At 41.8% G+C, this 20,211-nt stretch overlaps 1 protein-coding gene across 1 annotated transcript; it reads right to left on the bottom strand.

Moving 5' to 3' along the window:
• Positions 1–1,498: 1,498 nt before the first annotated feature.
• On the bottom strand, positions 1,499–19,220 carry LOC117390718 (phospholipid phosphatase-related protein type 3-like). The gene is made up of 10 exons (XM_055231364.1): positions 19,134–19,220; positions 16,820–17,005; positions 11,929–12,058; positions 10,341–10,536; positions 8,975–9,032; positions 5,235–5,408; positions 3,656–4,471; positions 2,559–3,085; positions 2,212–2,438; positions 1,499–1,704 (listed from the first exon to the last, which is right to left on the bottom strand). Exons 1-10 carry the CDS (start codon positions 19,212–19,214, stop codon positions 1,499–1,501), a joined length of 2,601 nt encoding a protein of 866 aa, XP_055087339.1. The 5' UTR covers positions 19,215–19,220.
• Between the last annotated feature and the right edge of the window lie 991 nt (positions 19,221–20,211).

The raw sequence follows: 20,211 nt of genomic DNA, 5'->3' as shown, positions 1-20,211 counted from the left end.
TTCAATTCTGGGCCGGTAAAACCCTGGGTCATTATTTAACGTTGGTTAGCCTTGTGCCTTGTCCAAACTATGGCCCGTGGGCAAAATGCGGCCCTCAGACCAGTTTTTATTGGCCCTCATTTGATCATAAGCAGCACTTTTAACAGCAAATTAAACAATTTCTATTACTATAACCTCAAACGTCACTTTGCATTTGTGATACAGACCTAAAGTTAACGTGTTTCAAGCTTTATTAATAAACAGCGGCTCTGTTAAAGCTGCGTAAAAAACATCGCACTGCATTGATCACTGGTCTGACGTGGCCCTCGATAAAAAAGTTTGGGCATCTGTGCTTTAAACCCTATGTATATATATGAATTTTCGAAGAATTTATGTTGAAAATTAACATTAAATTTACTTCCGGAGCATTTGCAGGCGTCAACTGTTGATCTCCCTTGAGTTTGGACATTTGTTTTGTTAGATTTTGTGAGATAAAAACGTCTGTACATAACTTAAAGGGATCAAAACAACACATCTGGAATAAATAATACATTTTACAGGGTCTGAAACGTGACTATAACATCATTAGCAGCACACCCATAGCGTTAGCATGTAAGCGCTTGTTGCCGTAAACGTTAACATAGATTTACACGGCCCGTAGCAGCGTCCCACCACGATCTCGTTCCGCCTTTTACATGTGTGCTTTATGCTCTGCTGTTTCAGTGGATGGGTTTCCATTAAGATCCCCATTCTGCTCTACCAAAGGGCCAGTGCACAGGGATATTGGGGGAATAGCATGCTAGCAAACAAACGCTAATCTCCTTAGCACTGCTGCAAGCTCAAAAGCAGGTTTTCTATCTCTGCGAAAGGCGGACTGACTGCTTGACTCATTTTTGCTTTCTTTACCAGAGCCGTCCTCTCCTCTATAGGGACAGTTCTCGTTGCATTTGGCTGCCTCTCAAGCTATAATCCAATCAGTGAACAGACGTTTTATGTATACTCCTTTTATTCCCCAACAGCCGCAAGTTTTTTTCTGAAATTTCTCGCCTACAAAAATGAAAATCCCTCATTTGGTTTGGTTTATTTAAAATGCGACTCCAGTGCTGTTTATTGATCACAGCTAATACTTTAAACAATTACTTTGCATTGGGGTATGAAGTGTTGCGTTTGTTTTTTTAAGCAGTGGCGCTACACGTGAAGAAGCGTGTACGTGCCTGAATTTCCTGTTTTTTTTCAAGGGGAATTTGGGGAAAAAACGGGGGTAAACTTTGTAATTATTGATGCTACTTGACGTCCCGGTCTTGGCGAGTCCCAGTGAGTGTCCGGGCTGTGGGCAGAACCTGATCTCCAGCTGTGAATGCGCTGCCTGACCTCCCAATAGTGGTTTGCTTCAGTCTCTTCAATTTCACATTTTAAATAAAGCTGATATTGGTTTTCCAAACACTGAACGTCTTTGTCAATTGTTCGATTTTCTCTGTATAAAAAATGACACAGCCATAAACGTCTCGGTTCAGATTTACTATAACATCCGCTCGTTCTGCAGCGTCTTGTAGTAGTGTTCTTGCTCCGTGTGGCTTCGAGCAGAGCCGGACGGTCGCCGTGGCAACGTGGAGGAGCGGGACATCGCCTGGCTGTGGCTGTCCATGAGCAGGTCAGGGTGAGGCGGAGGGGGCAAAAGGGTGGAGGGGTGAGGGGGCGGGGGCATTTGGGAGGACGGGTGAGGAGAAGTGGACATTTTGGGTGGCGGGAGTTGAGAAGGGTGATAGTGCGATGAGGCAGGAAGAGGGGGAGGGGGCATGTGGGCGGAGGGGTGGGGAGGTGGGGGCATGGAGTGAGAGGGGTGGTGCATGTGGGAGGGCAGGCGCGGTGAAGGGGGTATTTTGGAAGACTGCGAGGGCATTGAGGAGGATGAGGAGCTGGGTGGAGGGGGTAGGAGGGGAGATGAGGTAGGGAGCGGGGGTGGAGGCATGTGGGAGGAGCTGTGGTGTGGTGGGGGTGGCAGGTGGGAGGAGCTTGAGTGCGGAGGTGTAGGGCTGTGGGAGGAGCTGTGGTGCAGTGGGGGTGGCATGTGGGAGGAGCTTGAGTGGGGAGGGGTTGGGCTGTGGGAGGAGCTTGAGTGGGGGTGGGAGGAGCTATGGTGTGGTGGAGGAGGCATGTGGGAGGAGCTTGAGTGGGGCGGGGTAGGGCTGTGGGAGGAGCTTGAGTGGGGGTGGGAGGAGCTATGGTGTGGTGGAGGAGGCATGTGGGAGGAGCTTGAGTGGGGCGGGGTAGGGCTGTGGGAGGAGCTTGGGTGTGAGTGTGTGGAGCTATGATGTGGTGGGGGAGGCATATGGGAGGAGCTAGAGTGGGGTGGGGTAGGGCTGTGGGACGAGCTTGAGTGATGGGGCGGGGGCAAATGGGCGGAGCTAGGGTGAGGAGGCGGTGGCATGTGGGTGGAGGTAGAGTGGGGTGGTGGAGGGAGGATGTGGGAGGAGCTTGAGTGAGGAGGGGGAGGGGTGTGGGAGGAGCTCGATTGAGGAGGTGGGGGCAAATGGGAGGAGCCTGAGTGTGAGTGGGTGGAGCTAGGGTGAGGAGGTGGTGGCATGTGGGAGGAGCCGGAATGAGGGGGTGGTGGGGGTATTGGCGATGGAGAGGGAGGAGGAGGGAGCGGGGAGGACGACAGCTGAGGAGGGGGAGGTAGAGGAGAAGGAGAGGTAGGTAACGCCGGAGGTTCAGGTGGGGCCTCTACACTGCCCCCGGTGGAGGAGGGGTGGGAGTCCGTTTTGACTGGGAGCGTCCTGTAATCCCGATACTGGCCCACGTTGTCCTGGCGCTGCAGAGCTCCACGGTGCTTGTCTCCAGACGGGTCGGTGCTGATCATGTTGCCGCTGATGGTGTTCCTCCACTCCCAGGGCTTCCCATTTGGGGCGGACACTCGGACAACGGGGTGATGGGGGGCGTGGGCGTCTATGGTGACAATGCTCCCACTCCCGGCGATGCTCCCCGGGTTACTCCCACTGCAGCTGTCCCGGTCCGAGGGGATGCGGTAGTACGGAGACTCCGAGCAGGAAGAACCACCTCCAGATGAGGAGCCCTCAGAGCCCTGCTGTTTGGACATCGCTATGACCTGGAAAAACATACAGTAAATATGAGTTTAAGCCAATGTTTTATTTTTCATAACTAAACTTAAACTGCTGCTTCAACTTTGGATTCAAAATACGTTGTGTTCTCCTCTGCACACAACAGGATTATACGGTGGATAGCTGCAGGTTATTTTAGGTCGGTATCTAATGGTATATTGTGATGCTTTTTTCACAGTTCCCCTGGGCCTGATGCAGCCTGTGCTTTGCCAGCAGATTTTACAAGGTGAGAAAAGTGATCCTGTAACAGACTGCACAATCGACTAATTGGCTTGGTCAACACTTAAGGCAATGGCTTACACATCATCACCTATAATTCATTTTAGAAATCCAGTAGCAGCATAGCAGTGCATTGAAAACTCATTAGTGAAATGCCACCTTCATGTTGTTGCGTGTATGTTTTATAAACAACATTAATCACAGGTAAGAAGTATTTGGCAGCAGCACGCCTCCTGCTTGAACTGTATATCTTACAGTTGGCTGCGTGCCATGTGATATTACATTGAAAATCTATAGTAGCTGATGTTTGTGATTTGAAGTGCTCATTTAATGATCACCTGCGTGACTCGCTGCTGGCTGGGCGGCTGGCTGGGCTGGGTGTTGGGGACTCTGGGAGTGGAGACAGCAATGGGCCCGGGGCTTGGCTCCTTCCCCCCTCCCCCCTCCTGGAGCGACAGCCACTTCGCTCGTGTCTTAGCGCTCTTTGGAGAGACGGGAGGTGGCCGAGTGGCCTCTTCAGGGATGTGGACCAATGGTGGAGCCATGGCGACGCGGGGAGGTGTTGGAGTGGCGCTGCCTTTAGCTTGTACTGTGGGGTAGAGGGAGGAGGGCATGGCCTGTTCGGAGTCTCCTGCTGCTCCTTCATCACCATCAGTTCTGTCAGGACCATCCTCGTCCTCTCGAGAGCTCTGACTCCGCAGCTCCAGGGACCTCTGCTTCCACTCCGACACAAGCTGCCGTGACCTCTGGGAGTCATAGGGCACGTGGAAGGTCATGTGACGCTGTGTAGGGATTGGCTCATCTGAAGGTGAGATGGGGCTGTTGCCATTGGCAACTCGGGGTAAGGTGTTACTGAATGTCACCATGGTTTCCTTTCCCATGGGCCCCCTGGTGGCCAGTAGCTCCACGTCAGCACTGGCCCTTTTCAGAGAGGCCAAAGACGCCTTCTCTCTGCGGACTTTACTGCGGCCCCCGGCCCCGAGCCCGGCCCCCAGCTCCTCTCTGCTCTCAGACGCCCGCGGGGTCTTTCTGTACAGGGAGTCATGCCCGCGCTGACTCAGCACCCGAAGGTCCTTCTGCTGGGACAGGGACAGTCGGGAGACACACGGAGCGTCCTCCTCTGAGGCTTTAAAGTTCCCCACTGCATACACTGCCTACACAGAGAGGGAGAAATAACCACGTTAAGACACGACACAAGCATGAAAGCCTCTCCATCTGTGGGAGGGTAAATGCTTCTCCTTTTCATTTACAGCAAATGCATAAACAGGCAGCGCTCCCCTCTGCTGTGCAGTGTGTGGTCAACATGAAGCACTCTGCTCTGTAACGATGGGAGGAAGCGCTGCAGAAAAGAGGTCTATGAGAGAGAGAAGAAAGCGTGCCTAATGGCTAAGACAAGTTTTCTTAATTTGAACTCAGAAATTGTTCCAGCTATTTCTTATCGGATTATTCCTTCCCTCTCTCATGCCCCTTCCATAATAGAAGCAGCTATATATAGGCTGCCAAAAAAAAAAAAAACATAGAGAGAGAAGCGTGGAAGCTAATCAAAGTGATGAAACAAACAAGGCATTTGTTAACACATGCTGTGATTGTGTGAGAAAAATACAATAGCTCCGTTTAGTGACAGCCAAACATCCCCAGTCTATTTGGACGTAGTTAGACAGTGTCACATGTCTGAGGGCTGACTCTGAGCTTCTGCCTATGCAAAACCATAAAAAAACATACTGTAAACTGTCAAATGTCCAATAGGTTGTGACAAGTGACACATTCTATAAAGTCTGTAGTTTAAAAGTGAACTGGAATCAGGTCAGAATTAAAAAAAACAACAAAAACAGGCCTTAATATGGCAAATTTCACAGAACTAATCCCAGTTCTTTCAAAAACAGGGAATTGCAGTGAATCCTTTCTTCCAGTACTGACCAGATAAACTCCAATGCCCGCTCCGATGAGGTACCCCACATAAACGTCGATGGGGTGACTGCGGTGCTGCGTGATCTGCGTCAGCCCGGCCAGCCCCGCCGCCATGCAGAACCCAAACACCAGCAACGGCTTCAGGAGCTTAGTGGTGCTGCTGATGCTGGCATTGAAGTACATCTGCAGAGACAAATAAATGTTTAGTACAACGAGGAAGAGCATCAGGCTGGATCGTGTGTCAGAAATGTACTACAGCAGCGAGTGATTGTGGAAGTATCAGTGTTTCTCAAACTATGTTGGCCTCCCATATTCTAACGTTGGCCCTTATAGGTGTGAAAAAATATTGTTTGCTTCTTGTATTATCATAAATTGTCAGGATTGTGTGTGTGTGTGTGTGTGTTCTGTGCTGTTTCCCCCCTCCCTTCTGTGTTTGAGCCTGGAGCTGGGCGGAGACTCTGGCACCACCTCCGCACGCCTCCACCTGCGAGTAGAAAAGGACTGAGGATCCAACACTCCGGGCCAGATCATGTTGTCATCTTCACGTCACGCTCCGGTTTACTTCCTCGTCTATCCACCATGAATCCGCTCCTCGGAACTACCCTGCACCTCCGTCTCCGACCCAGCTCTCCACGTCCGGTACGAACACCCCAGCCTCTGACCCTGCGACCCACAACCCGCTCCAAGACTACTGCCCCTGTCAGTCTTTACGACATAAATATAATGAAGTAAGTTTATGGTGGAAAGTGAGATTTAAACCAACAACGTTATTTGAGACAATTTACCTCAAAAATTAAATGTATGTATTATCATATTATTCAAATAAAGATTTCTTATTCCGCCATAGTCTCAGTGTAAACCTGTAGGACACTGAGTACTTTCCATGCATTATGAGGTTACATTTTACAAGCAAGTTTAACCATAACACCACTAAATGATAGATATATTAAAAAGAAAACACTCAAAACACTTTATGACAGATTTTAGTATTGGTTTGTCTCCTTAAGCCTTTTTCTTTCATTGCCGTCATCACATGTAAACTGACTTTGAAAAACGATGCTATTTTTAAATGCTGCTTTCTTTGATTGCCGCCACAGCTTATTCAATCTATTTTTAGAGCGATTTGAGCAACGCCTGAGTCTAAAATGCATACACGCTACAATAAAAACACACTTTAATCATTATTTCAATATTGTGAGCGTAGTCAAATGAAAAATGAGACAAAGAACTGACATCGAACCCAGGTTTTTGTAGAATAATCGAACACAATCACCCTACATATTTAGACTGAGCTCTTCTCTGAAACTAAAAACACTCTGTTCCACCTTGTGATGTCATCATGTTGTAATACAGGAAGTGCTCCACTGTGTTTTTAAACTCCACACACCTTCATTTCTAGAATCATCTGGATGATTTTAGCGCTGGAATTGCCAATCTCAACTGAATTAAAGGTAAAAGGAGCTGTTTACTTGAAAAAAAAATACCACTTGATGACATCACAAGGTGGAACGGAGCATTTTGAGCTTTGGAGATATAGACAGACTAATAAAAAAGGATCGCTCAAACATGTATGAATGAAACAAAACACAACTTCAGGTCTGTTTTTGATGAGCTAACAGCATTTTAACATGATTTAAATCTCACAAGAGTCATTTTTTGCGTAATATAAGACCTTAAAGTTTATGTTTTTCTCCTCTTACATAACACTTGCCATCTGTAGATTAAAATCTCACAGGCGCAAAAAAGGAAGAGAACACATATTTACATTCAGGCCGCACCGCTGTTCAATTACATAAGGAGGTGAAGGACGGATGACGGACGGAGACGCAGCCTATGCACGGAAATTTAACTAGCTTGTCAATCTCTCCAGTGTAAACGGGAAGGAGGGGTGGGTGGGGGGTGGGTGGGGGGTGGGTGGGGGAGGCCATTTGCGCCTTTCCGCTTTTACAAAATCCCACGGCGTCGCGCTGTATGTAAAGCGAGATAAGTTTTGGGTACTTCGGCTGAATTTTGACAACCCGTAACCATAGCAACGAGACTGAAATCATGAGTTTTAATAAGAGCACACGGGGTGATGAGGCCGGTAGCTGCTTATAGGAGCCGGAGGGGCCTGGTTAGTGTGTGCGGCCGGAAAAAGATGACACGCAGTCCACATATTGCGACTGTCAGCGCTTATTTAATACTGAAGAAATGTAGCAGAGTCTGAAGTTGCAGTCTAGTTTTACACTTTTAATAGGAACTGGTCCAGGGACTGTCTGCAAGGGAAAAACCACAAACTCCCAAAAGCCAAATAATGACTTTTTAACATTACGCAGTGACAAATCCATCCCGTCTAATGAGGGTACTTCAGACACAAGTGCGAGGATTGGCGGTGGAGTGGTTAGCGGTCCAATTTCCAGGTAGTTTCGAAGGCAAAAGAAAGTGGGATTCTGTCGCTTGATATTTTGTCCAGTTGACAGAATTGTATTTTCTTTTGCAATCAGCGTCTGAGGGAAGAGAATTTGTTATACTCTGTCTAAGCCCCATGGTTATAAACCCTTAACAACTGAAGAAAATACATTAATTTATCTTTATTGTACGATATTATACGACTGAAAGGTTTTTATTCTGCACTTTTCTTCTTTAGTGTTAATTTTATGATGATTATTTGTGATTACACTTGTTCCTCGCTATAACGCGGTTCACCTTTCGTGGTCTCGCTGATTTTTTGTGTGCAATTTTACATGCTTTTTTAACGTGCATTGTGTTCTGCGTCCTGATTGGCTGTTGGACTGTAGACCATTGTCCATCAGTCTCCTCCGTGCCGTGTCTCCTGTACAGTACAGAATGTGTTCAGACAAATTTACATAAACGTCGGATCGCAGTGTGACTCTGAAGTGCTGTACGTTTGCAATTTGTTTTCTCCCCGACAAAACCCACAATGTCGATGAAACGTTCTGCACCGAGAAAGACGCTGACGAAGGTTTGAACTTTGAGAGAGTTTAAACAAGAGAGAAATGTGAGAAAATGTAAATGCCTGTGTGAGAAAAGTGTATAAAGTGTGTGGTGAGGGGTTTTACAGCCAAAAACATATAGAATAATTGTAAAAAATAAAGCTGATACTTCAGGGATTTCGCCTGTTGCGGGTTATTTTTAGAACGTAACCCCAGCGATAAACGACGGACCAGTGTATTTATGTTTTGATTTGTTGTATTGTGATTTTAACATCTTTTTTTATTCTGTAAAGCTCTTTTTGTATACGAATTGTGCTATACAAACAAACTTGCCTTGCCTTACCAATTGTGAAACACCTCTCTCTTCTACCTAAAATTCCATACTCTATAACCACATTATGTCTTTTTACTGAATGTCTCCCCTCACTCTTCACCCCTATAGATAGATATGGTCAGTGGTCACGTTTTTATACAGCGCTTTTTCCATCTTCAAGACACTTTACATGAAGAAAACCACACAACAATTCACACAGACACTGGAGGCGACGTGGGTTAAGATGTTTATGTCGAGAGCGGGAATTGAAACGCCAACCTTCACATCTGTGGACAAACGTTTCACCAACTGAGCTCCTGTCGCCCAAAAAGAGTGAGAGAAATCCGTCACTCCTGCCTCTACATCTTATATTTTAGTTACCAACTCCACCATCTGTCCATTTTTAACAGTGAGCCCCATGTAAAGCTTAAGTACAGCCACAAGATTTTTTTTTTTTTTTGGAAGACACAGATGTTGCAAAGTATTAAACAACGATCGCTTACGGAGATATAGACAGCAGCAAAGCCCGACAGTGTCGCATGCTGGGACGGGAAGGTTTTCCTGAGGACAGAGAAAAGGGAAGTTGTTTAGTGTAAATAAAAATAAAGCATAAAATCATTTGGAAAAATACATCTGCTTGTAATGTAATGTGTCAAACGTTCACTTTCGATTACGCGATTACGATTAATAGAGGTGTATGTTAATTTCACTGATGTATTTTTAATGGGCCAGTTGTTGCAGTTGCTTTAAGACCTGTGGATTATGGGTAATTTATCCGATGAGAACTAGAGCAACGCAAACCTGTTCATTCAGGCTGGATTATCTCTGTATCCGCTCTAATAAGATGGGATCCCGCTGCTCTCATTCGTTTTTCTGCTGTTGCCCTGTTTATCATTACAGTATCATTATATTTTCCATAAAAAAAACACTTAAACAAAGGTAATACAACTTATAATAGAAGCAATAGTGATTTAAAGCATATAGGAGTTGTCTTTTAATGTCAGGTTGCTAATAGCAGTGCTGCTAATTAGTCATTTCAACATCTGTCCTTCTCATTGTCACCAGCAGAGGGCGGCAGATAACAAAAGTATTAGTTTTACAGTTGTATATTTGCAAAGAGGTTAAAAAAAACAAACTGAAGCATAGTACTACGTTGAACTATTCATATCAAAACGTCAAAAATCCAACCAGTTATTTAAAGCTGCTCTGTGTAACATTAAAGCATTAAACTATTTCCAAGCATGTGGCACACTGAGCAAAGTCTTGAGTCAGATCTGTGGACAGATGAACCCCTGTCCACAGATCTGCATGTTTTTCAAGACAGACTGTTTGAAATAACATAACTCGGGCATGTTCAAACTGTGGCCCAGGGGCTAAATGGGGCCCTCAGACTAATTTTTCTTGGCCCATACTACCTAAAACAGTACTTTTTACTGTACATTTCTGAAAATCTACTTTAACAAGCTCATATCAAATATTTAATGTGTCAAATTGAGGATGTGAGCGTGAATAAAGGTCTAGTGGTTCAGTCTAACTTATAATAATAACACAGATTTGAAGTATTTACAGTGTTGGCGACCAACTTATGGCCCAAACAATCAACCCTCAGCTTTGTTTGTGTTTTTATATGTGGCCCATAATGAGAAAAGTTTGGACACCCCTGACAGAACTGAATAAATGCTGTCTAGATTTAAGTTTTAGTTAGTTTTAGTTTAATGCAATAAGCTGTAGAACATTTCAGACAAAGAAATAAGAGCAGGTGGCGAACCCTCCACCAGAAAAGTTGCAGTTCTCCTTTAAAATAACACAGTACAGTCTTTCAAAACCTTTCAGACTTTTTCACAGACACATTAAGCTTGTTCTCCTCACCTGGCGGACATGATGGCGTACAGGTCCTTGCCCATGCAGATGTCCTGTGTCACGTAGGCGTTGTTGTCACATGACACGCCCGGAGCCGTGTAATTGGGCTGACACACGGTGAGGAAGAAAGGGGCGTGGTACCCGGTGGCCAACTGGATGACATCTGTCACCAGGGCCGTCGCCAGGAGACCGAACACATGCACACCTGAGGGACACACACAAAGCATGATGGGAAAATGAGGAGCTGTTGCAGTAAATGAGCTGAAATCCTCTGGTGGCGTCTCCATATTGAGCCGGTTAATTCCGAGCACCTGCGCTTGGCTCCCGGGTTCACTTCAACATCCTCGAGTTATGAAACCTTTCCGTGAAAAAAATCTTAATCATGTTTTCACTTCAAAGCTCGCACTTTGCCCGGAGATATTTCACATAAATGGTTGTATCATTCCTGTTACACATTCATGACATGCTGAATTAGTTTATTTTACAGCCCAGAGTCCTGCGGATCAAATGGACTGAGCCTCGCGTTAAGAGATCATTGGCTAAAAATGACATCACCTCAAAATTATAAATAATTGGTGACCGGTAATTGGCTGAAATGCTTCTGCCAATAACAGTCAGAGAAGCTACAGGTCAAAATGCTGCTGTTTTACTTCACCACCTCTTATTTTTCTGTTTTTTTTTGTTTTTTATTAAAGTTTTTAATAGGTAAAGTAGAAAAAATAAAATAATAATAATAATAATAATAAGATCAATATACAAAGTAATTACATAAATGATAAGACAAGACATAATAAAAATAAATTAATGAACTAAAGATGAAATCAATATATAAAGTAATTACATGAATAAGGCAGCAGGCATTTAATAAAATAAATTAGTAAAACAAATTAAAATAAATAAATAAATAAATAAATAAATAATAATAATAATAATAATAATAATAATAATAATAATAATAATAATAATAATAATAATAATAATAATAATATACAAAGCAATACACATATAATAAAGTTATTTATTTTTATTTATTTTACCTTTATTTTACCAGGCAAATCATTAAGAACAATTTCTTATTTACAATGTTGGCCTGGGCATGCCAGAGGAGCAATTAGTAAGTAAGTTAATTAGTAAAATAAAATAAATAAATAAAAAAAATAAAAAAAAGTAAAAAAAAATAAAGGAGGGGGGCTCAGGTAACATACTCTATACTTGAATATTCACCTGTTTGTCAAAGTACTTCAGAAACACATCCCATGTCAGGTGAAAAATGTCCACTTTCCCTCTAAGTTCAAATTAATTAATTCATTTTTTTTCTAGTTGGACATGTTTCATTATGTCACACAATAGATTAATGTAAATTGGAGGGATTTATTTTTTTGTTTTCAATTCAATAAGTGATTTTTCTATGTATTTTTTCTTGCAAGCCAACAAAAACACACAAAATTATACCTGTTACAGATAATAGATAAAGAAAAAAAACAACATATGAACATATAAGGGCCAACTTGAAAGGCACAAGTAAAGTAAGTCAGTCAAACTCTGCAACATTTGAATTTAAATGTTGTAAAAGTTCGAGAATTAAAATCCCACTCACCTACAAATCGAACCGTTCTCCTCAGAAACGAGTTGAAGCTGCAGCCTCCAGCGTTGATGCTGCTCTCGGACTTGGGACAGGACTTGAGTCTGGACTGCATACAGTACATGACCCCCTCCCCGACCATGATCTGTGGACACAAACACCAACTATTATTAAATTTATTGTTATTTACTCAAAGATACAGCCAGATAAATAAGACAATAAAACTAATTGATTTCATGTTTATATGGAATTGTTATTGCTTCACCGATGCTCCACAGTAATTGAATAAAAACAGGCAGGTTTATCGACACAGTGTAGAACATTCAAGGCAAACAATCAGATCTGCAGTCAACCAAACGATCGACCCTCACCAGAAAGTTACAGAGGGCAGCTTTAACACACGCTAAAGCGCCAATACAGTAGTGACAATAGTGTGCACGCAATAAAACAGACCAGGAACTGAAAGATATCTACAAAAACAGACAAAACGACTGAAAGATAAGAACGTTATTGCACAAAAATAGCTGTTTCTTGATAATCTGCATATGTTTTGAATACTAATGTGGTGACGTGACAGGATTACTGTAACGTTAGAGGCGTCGGCCGCTCTACAGTGAGATAAAGTGTCCCAATGCGGCAGGGGCTGGGTGCTATCGAGCCCTAATCACTCTGAATGGGTGTGATAGATGAGTGCTGGAGAGCCCTGTACGTTTCTATGGCTCTGATGGATAGGACCAGTGCGGGACTGAATGTGCGCATTGATTCTAAGACCTCTGCTGTTTATTGCAATGTCAGGTGAGTAATTATCGGCGTGTCCATCGATTGCGGACGCAGATTTGCTTTGACGTCGCGTTGGAGATTGTCGGCGTATGCAAACAACGAGGATCTGAGTCGAAAGTTGCTCGCTGATGAAATTACTACACATCCGATCAGGTTTGTGAAGCTGTAGTGTATAGTTGTGCGTCTTGTTTTCGTATATTTACGGAGAATTATCGTGCGGGAGCGTGGATGACGTACGCGTGTGGCTAAACGTACAGCTTCCAAGGACGCTTTCGAGAGAGATCGCTAAATTACTCAAACATGCATGGATGACATATACGAGGGTCATTCAATAAATAAGGCGAATTTTTCGGTATCATGACTTTTAATACAGTTGGAAGCTTACTTTTTTTTTTTTTTGTACCTGTTTTTCACATGGATTTAATTTCTTTTGCAGATAAAAAAAAAAAAAAAAACTTTGAGAGTTTTGGCGATTAACAAAGATGGCCAACCAAGAAGCATGCTCCAGGAATGAACAGCGGTCATCAAGTTTTTGGTTGCTGAAGGCGCAAACCCGTTGAAATTCATAGGAGAATGTCAACTGTGTCTGGTTCGATCACCTCAGGAGACCTCACGTCTGTAGCCTCCCAGGCCTTCATCCTCAACACTGCTCCGTCCTTCTTTAAACAATTTAGCCACTTGTAGACATTTTTTTGGCTGAAACACGTGGCACCATACACAGTTGACATTCTCCTATGAATTTCAACGGGTTTGCACCTTCAGCAACCAAAAACTTGATAACTGACCGCTGTTCAATCCTGGAGCTTCTTGGTCGGACATCTTTGTTAATCGCCAAAACTCTCAAAGTTTTTTTTTATTTTATCTGCAAAAGAAATTAAATCCATGTGAAAAACAAGTAAAACAACAACAACAACAACAAAAAAGTAAGCTTCTAACTGTATTAAAAGTCCTTATACCAAAAAATTCACCTTATTTATTGAATGACCCTCGTATATAACATTGCTTCAGGCTTGTTTTTGTTGAGTGAGCAATGTTATAATATGGTAGAATGCTCCAAAAAGCATCCAAATTTTGCGTAATACCTCCTCTTTGTTGAATATGCTGCGCTTTGAGCCTTTATATTTGCAATTATACTTCTCCATCTGAAGCAACAACAAAATATCCCGTTTTAAAGGATGTGAACAAAAGCTAGTGTGTGCTGATATTCTTATTTTTAAATGACATGTATATTTACTCAGAGTTGTTATTTCATCTGTTTCATTGATATAAACAATGACAAAATTCGATTAACCCAATAATTAGGTCATTTGTGATGTGTTTTTACATGCGAAATCTGATAATTAAAAACACTTTGCGATGTCTCCGTTAATTGGTGGTGTAATGAAATAAAAAAAAATAAAAAAAAACTCGCAGTGTTTGTCCGCTGATCTGCAGGTTGCCGGTTCGAATCCCGCTCTCGACATAAGCATCACAGATCAGATCCGCTGACGCATAATTTGGCGGTGCAATTCCAGCTCCCATAAATGAATCTGTGAGTTGTTCCTTGATGTAAAGCGTTTTGAGTGACTTGAAGGTGAAAAGGCGCTGTATAAAAACATGTTACCATAATTAAAAACGCTTTTTTGAGTAATTGGACAAAGTATAATGACATTTTTTAATAAAACTCTTTCCATCTTGCACATGTTCTCTTCAGTTTTTGACTTGACGCCACCTTAGTTTGACGTTTTCTGCATTATTTAACTTGTCAAAACATGTACAAGTGTCAGGAGTCAAACCAAAGTCAGATTACGCTCATCAGACGTACTCCAGAAATCAGAAAATGATCAGATTATTGTGGTGCCCGTAAACAGCCAGTGATGATCCACACAAACATTACAGGTCTCATCTAATCTTTGCCTTCCTAAAAATATATAAACCTATATTTCTCCATATCTTTCATTTACTTTTTTAACAGCCGAGTTACATACACTTTCTCCACATCTTGTTTGCAGAGTAATGTAGTAGCCTGTGTTAGCATCTCCCAAAGGATCCTCACGGACGTAGCAGACACGGGGTCACTGAACCGCAAAGTCTGTGGTTTTTGTTCTCGTAAACCTCCACTCAACGTGACACCACCAGACAACGCTTCCAGTACTTTGTGTTTTGGCTGTGTCTGCAAAGGATTCTGTTTAAATTATGAACTAAATTATAGATCTACGTAAGTCCCCGCATTCATTTGGTGCATTTTAAAGAGGGTGGATATTTGAGTTTTATGGGGTATTAACTGCTAACACATAACATATTTTGCTCACCATGTCACATTTAATTGTTTTGAAAATGCTAAATTTGACGAAAACAATGTATTAACATGTTTTAGAAGTTTCAGTTTGTTTTTGACGCTCTGAGACGCTCAAAAGTCGCTCCACTTTCACAGCGCAATCAAATTACAATCAGCTTGCGTTCTGCTAATGAAACTGCTGCGCATCACATCAGGTTTGTAAAGCTGTGTATTGTTTTGTATCGTGCTTTTGTAAATTTATGGAGAACTGTCGTGTGGGAGCATGGATGACGTGGGCTTACAGGCGGAGCGTTGGACAAGTCTTACAGCGAACCATAAGGAGGGATTGGTTTGGGCTCAGGAGAGAACGCTAAATTACTCAAACGTGCATGGACGACATATAAACCACTGCAGGCATGTTTTTGATGAGGGAACAATGTTATAACATGTTAGAAAGCTCCAAAAAGTTGATTTAGCATAATACGCCCTCTTTAAACATTACAGTGGTCCCTCGTTTATCATGGGGGTTACGTTCTAAAAATAACCCGCAATAGGCGAAATCCATGAAGTATCAGCTTATTATTCTATATGTTTTTTGCTGTAAAACCCCTCACCACACACTTCATACACTTTTCTCACACAGACATTAACATTTTCTCACATTTCTCTCTTGTTTAAACTCTCTCAAAGTTCAAACCTTCGTAGGCGTCTTTGTCGTTGCAGAACGTTTCATCGACATTGTGGGTTTTGTCGAGGAGAAAACAAATCGCAAACACACAGCACTTCAGAGTCACACTGCGATCCAACGTTTATGTAAATTTGTCTGAACACATTCTGTACTGTACAGGAGACACAGCACGGAGGAGACTGATGGACAATGGTCTACAGTCCAACAGCCAATCAGGACGAAGAACACAATGCATGTTTAAAAAAAGCATGTAAAATTACACAAAAAAATTCCACAAAACAGCGAGGCCGCGAAAGGTGAACCGCGATATAGCGAGAGACAACTGTACTAAGTTTCCAGTGTCTTGAGTCTTTACATTTGCAGTTGAACTTCTCCATTTGAAGCTACTGTTAGCTGTAATTATTAAAATGACTATTGTTGATTATCTTGTTAAATTTAGCCAAGAAACTTTCCGTTGCCACCAATGTCATCATCAGCCAGTTGCATCCTTCTATTGTTTTTGCTGCTACACTCCCTCCGTCATCATCCATCCATCCATCCATCATCAAGCCAAAATCTCTACCAGGGCAGCAAAACCATAAGCCCCCTCAGCCTCTCAGTCACTATGTCCACATGCACAGGCTCTTTAATAAACATTTTTAATTCTGAAGAACCAAAAAGCTGCAGACTGGGAGATACATTCAGGGGCATCTAGTAATTAAGACTTAGCGTTAAAAAACTGTGTTGCTATAATCTCTAATAAAAACGGCGAGACAGATAAGCAAATACTTTTTTTTACTTTGAGCGTTTTAATTTCGGAAAGGCAGAAACGCTTCAGCCACGAGTAATACGCTCTCTGGGTTTCTGCAGCAAAGATAAACACATCGAAGCTTTGGCAGTTTTTACGTTCTTTTTTATCGTAGCGCAACAAAATCATGGAACGACACAAGCTACGACAGAGGAAACACACCACGATTTAGCTCACGACTTGAAGTTTCATGTTTACGTACGTTTTAGTCGTCCGTTTCAATCCGAACTAGGTCAAAGATTCAGTTTTTGTGCATCTAAAGGCAGCGCGATATGCCCCGTACCAGATCTCCGCTCCTTTAATCAAACTATTGCTGACATTTTTCGCCAGAGTCCATTCACTACGCCACATATCAGATCTCCCTCTCCCGATTCGTTCTGTATTTATAACTCACCGAAGCGGCCGGTCCGGCGAAGGCCAAGCTGAGGAGCATGAGTAGAGGTATGAGCTCGTCGCCCGCCTCCACGTAGGGCATGGAGAGGTCGCGGTCATAGCAACGGAAGCCCACCATCGCCGGGGACAACACATCTGTCAGCTCCAGGAAGTACAAGGACACCAGGGACGACAGCACGATGGGAAGCTGAACATAAAAAATATCCTTAGGAAATATTGCATGTATTTACCACCTGCTTATGTCACTAGAGAAGTAATTGCTTTGCCTTAAATGTTCAAATGTGTAACCAGCGGTCGAAGAAGTACCGTATTTTCATAGTTTGGCCGGGGGTGCGACTTATACTCAGATTACTGCGACTTATATGTGAAATATATGTCTTTTTTTCGTCAATATTATGCATTTTTTGGCTGGTGCGACTTATACTCCAGTGCGACTTATACTCTCGAAAATAGAGTACTCAATTTTGTTCAATAAAAGTACAGATAAAAATAGCCAAGTATCATCTGAAAGACTTAGCTGAGAGTATTAAAGTACCTGTTTAAAAATGTACTTAAGGAGTAAAAAGTTAAAGTATTTCACACATATTTTGAGATCTAAAATAACTTCACGTGCTTGTCTCCCTAGAGAAGTTATTGCTTTGCCCAAAATGTTCAACTGTATAACCAGTGGTAGAAGAAGTACTGCATTTTCTGGACTATAAGTTACACTTTTTTCATAGTTTGGTGGGGTGTGACTTATACTCAGATGCGACTTATATGTGAAATATGTTTTTTTTTCTTTCATTATTATGCATTTTTTGGCTGGTGCGATTTATACTCCGGAAAATATTGGTACTCAATTTTGTTATTTAAGTAAAAATATAGATAAAAATAGACAAACAAAAGTAAAGGTATCGTCTGAAAGACTTAATTGAGAGTATTAAAGTAGCCGTCTAAAAATGTACTTAAAGAGTAAAAAGTAAAAGTATTTCATGCATATTTTGAGTTCTAAAAAACTTCCTACTCAATTTTGTTACTTAAGTAAAAGTACAGATACCAGAGCAAAAAATACTCAAGTAAAAGTATCATCAAGAATCTGCAAGAATCTATTACGTAAAAGTATTAAAGTGCCTGTTTAAGAGTAAAAAGTATTTCGCACGTATTTTTAAATCTAAAAAAATTTGTGAATCGATCTGTTTTTATTTGTGTTTTTTTTTTTTTTTTCTTAAACTATGAAAGCGTTCAAATTAAACCCCTCAGCCTTTTCTGCACATCTGAAACTATCATAAAGAATACTTTTACTTTTCAGTCCAGTTCATAAATGTAGTGGAGTAGAAAGTACAGATACTGCTCTCAAAGGTAGTAAAGTAAAAGTTAAAACTATCCATTCTAAAGTTGACAAGTAAAGATACCTAAAATTTATACTTAAGTACCGTATTTTCTTTTTATTATAAGTCGCTCCTGAGTATAAGTCGCACCAGCCAAAAAATGCATAATAATGAAGAAAAAACATATATAAGTCGCACATTTTTTGGGGAAATTTATTTAGCAAAATCTGAGACCAAGAACAGACATTTTACTTTTAAATTTCCCATATAAAAAAATATATTTCACATATAAATCACATCTGAGGCCAAAGTATGAAAAAAGTGTGACCTATAATGCGGAAAATACAGCACTCAAGCAGTACTTTTACTTTGTTACATTGCACCACTGACTATAAAATCACTATTAAAACTATCCATTGTAAAGTCGACATAAGTACAGATACGTGAAATGTATACTTAAGTAAGGTTTTGTTTTTTGTTTTTTATCATAAGTCGCTCCTGAGTATAAGTTGCACCAGCCAAAAAATGCGTAATAATGAAGAAAAAAACATATATTTCACATATAAATCACACCCCTGGCCAAACTATGAAAAAAAGTGCAACTTATAGCTCAGAAAATACTGTACTCGAGCAGTACTTTTACTTCGTTACTTTCCACCACTGACTAGCACATCAAAAATCCTTGGCACTTACCCAGTTACAGACACTTTATTAGTCCTGATTTACTAAGGACAGACAAACCGCCAAGACGTTTAGAGGACATACACGGATCGAAGTAACAAGATTAAAACTGCTATCGGGGAATTCGATTTACTTAGCGATCCATAAGACTCTAATTGTGTTGTTTATATGCATGAAATTGTAATCACTTACTCAAATAAATACAACAAAATGAGCGTATATCCCTGGAGTGGCTCGAGTGTAGTAGTGAGTCACAGTGTGTTCAGAGGATGAGGCACTGGGCAGTTGTATGGTAATACTTCAAAATAAAAGCACGCTGTTACGTACCTCTACGAAATAAAAGCACGGCAGGAGGGTCATGCTGTCTTTGGGCGGTTTCTTCTTGGTTTTGTGCTTGGGGGACGCCATCTTGGGGTGGGACCATTCTGAACCTGTGGGTAAACAAAATAAAAATGGATGAATAAGCAGCTAATTCAGAAAGCTAATATTTATATGCATTTTTTAGGTTGAAAATGGTTAAAATGTGTGGAAAATATACACTCTATTTTGCATTTTTGATTATGTAATTAAAAATCGCGCTGCCAGATGAGTGAATGTGCTTGTACGTGCTGCCTTTTCACAGATTTAAAGATGTGTAAACGTAATAAGACAGCGGCATCTTTTCAAAGTGTCTGGTGCAGCAAAATACATACGTCGAACTGTCAAATTCAATACGCAGCTGGAATGATAAAATCACTTAATGAATGTGCGACGAGGCTCAAATTGTCCAAGAAAAACATTGCAAAGTCGATCAATTATCTGTTATCTAATGTTGGGTGAATTGTAATTAGTTTTGCAAGGGATTTTAGGTCAGATGCCCTTCCTAATCCAACCTTATCCAGTGCGAAAGTGACAAAGGAGTAAGCAAAAATTGTAAACGATCACATGCTTTTCATCTTCAAGACGCTCAAATCGCTTTATATCATGAAACCACTCATCCATTCACACGCACATTCATACAACAATGTACTCAGACACTGGGGACGAGCAGGAATCGCACCGCCAACCTGTGGGTCAGTGGATGTGACCGCTAAACCAATGATGTTTATGTCGAGAGCGGGATTCGAACCGCTAACCTTCAGATCAGTGGACCAACACTCCACTCCACCACCATCTGAGCAAATATTTTGTTTTGTACGCTTGAGATGCATGTTATATATTTACAGCACGCCAATATAAAAGCGTTTTCCATCTTTGTTCACAAATCCACTCTAGAGATATTCTGTCAGCACTAACCTGAGGGCAGATCCAAACCACACAGAAATACTCGAGAAGCCGAGAGTGAAACTAAACAGTGCTAAATATTCACTGCTGCTTCCCTGGTAGCTCCTTACATCTGTCATCTCCTTGGCTACGTCCTTTACCC

Source organism: Periophthalmus magnuspinnatus, chromosome 22 (assembly GCF_009829125.3).
Source record: "Periophthalmus magnuspinnatus isolate fPerMag1 chromosome 22, fPerMag1.2.pri, whole genome shotgun sequence".
Taxonomy (NCBI): domain Eukaryota; kingdom Metazoa; phylum Chordata; class Actinopteri; order Gobiiformes; family Gobiidae; genus Periophthalmus; species Periophthalmus magnuspinnatus.
This window is presented reverse-complemented; position numbering and strand designations above follow the sequence as displayed.

Coding starts and splice junctions, on each gene's coding strand:
- LOC117390718 (XM_055231364.1), bottom strand. CDS start 19,214: ATGGCGTCCCCCAAGCACAAAACCAAGAAGAAACCGCCCAAAGACAGC. Junction 10,537..11,928: donor GAGAACGGTTCGATTTGTAG/GTGAGTGGGATT, acceptor TGTGTCCCTCAG/GTGTGCATGTGTTCGGTCTC. Junction 9,033..10,340: donor TACGCCATCATGTCCGCCAG/GTGAGGAGAACA, acceptor CTCTGTCCTCAG/GAAAACCTTCCCGTCCCAGC.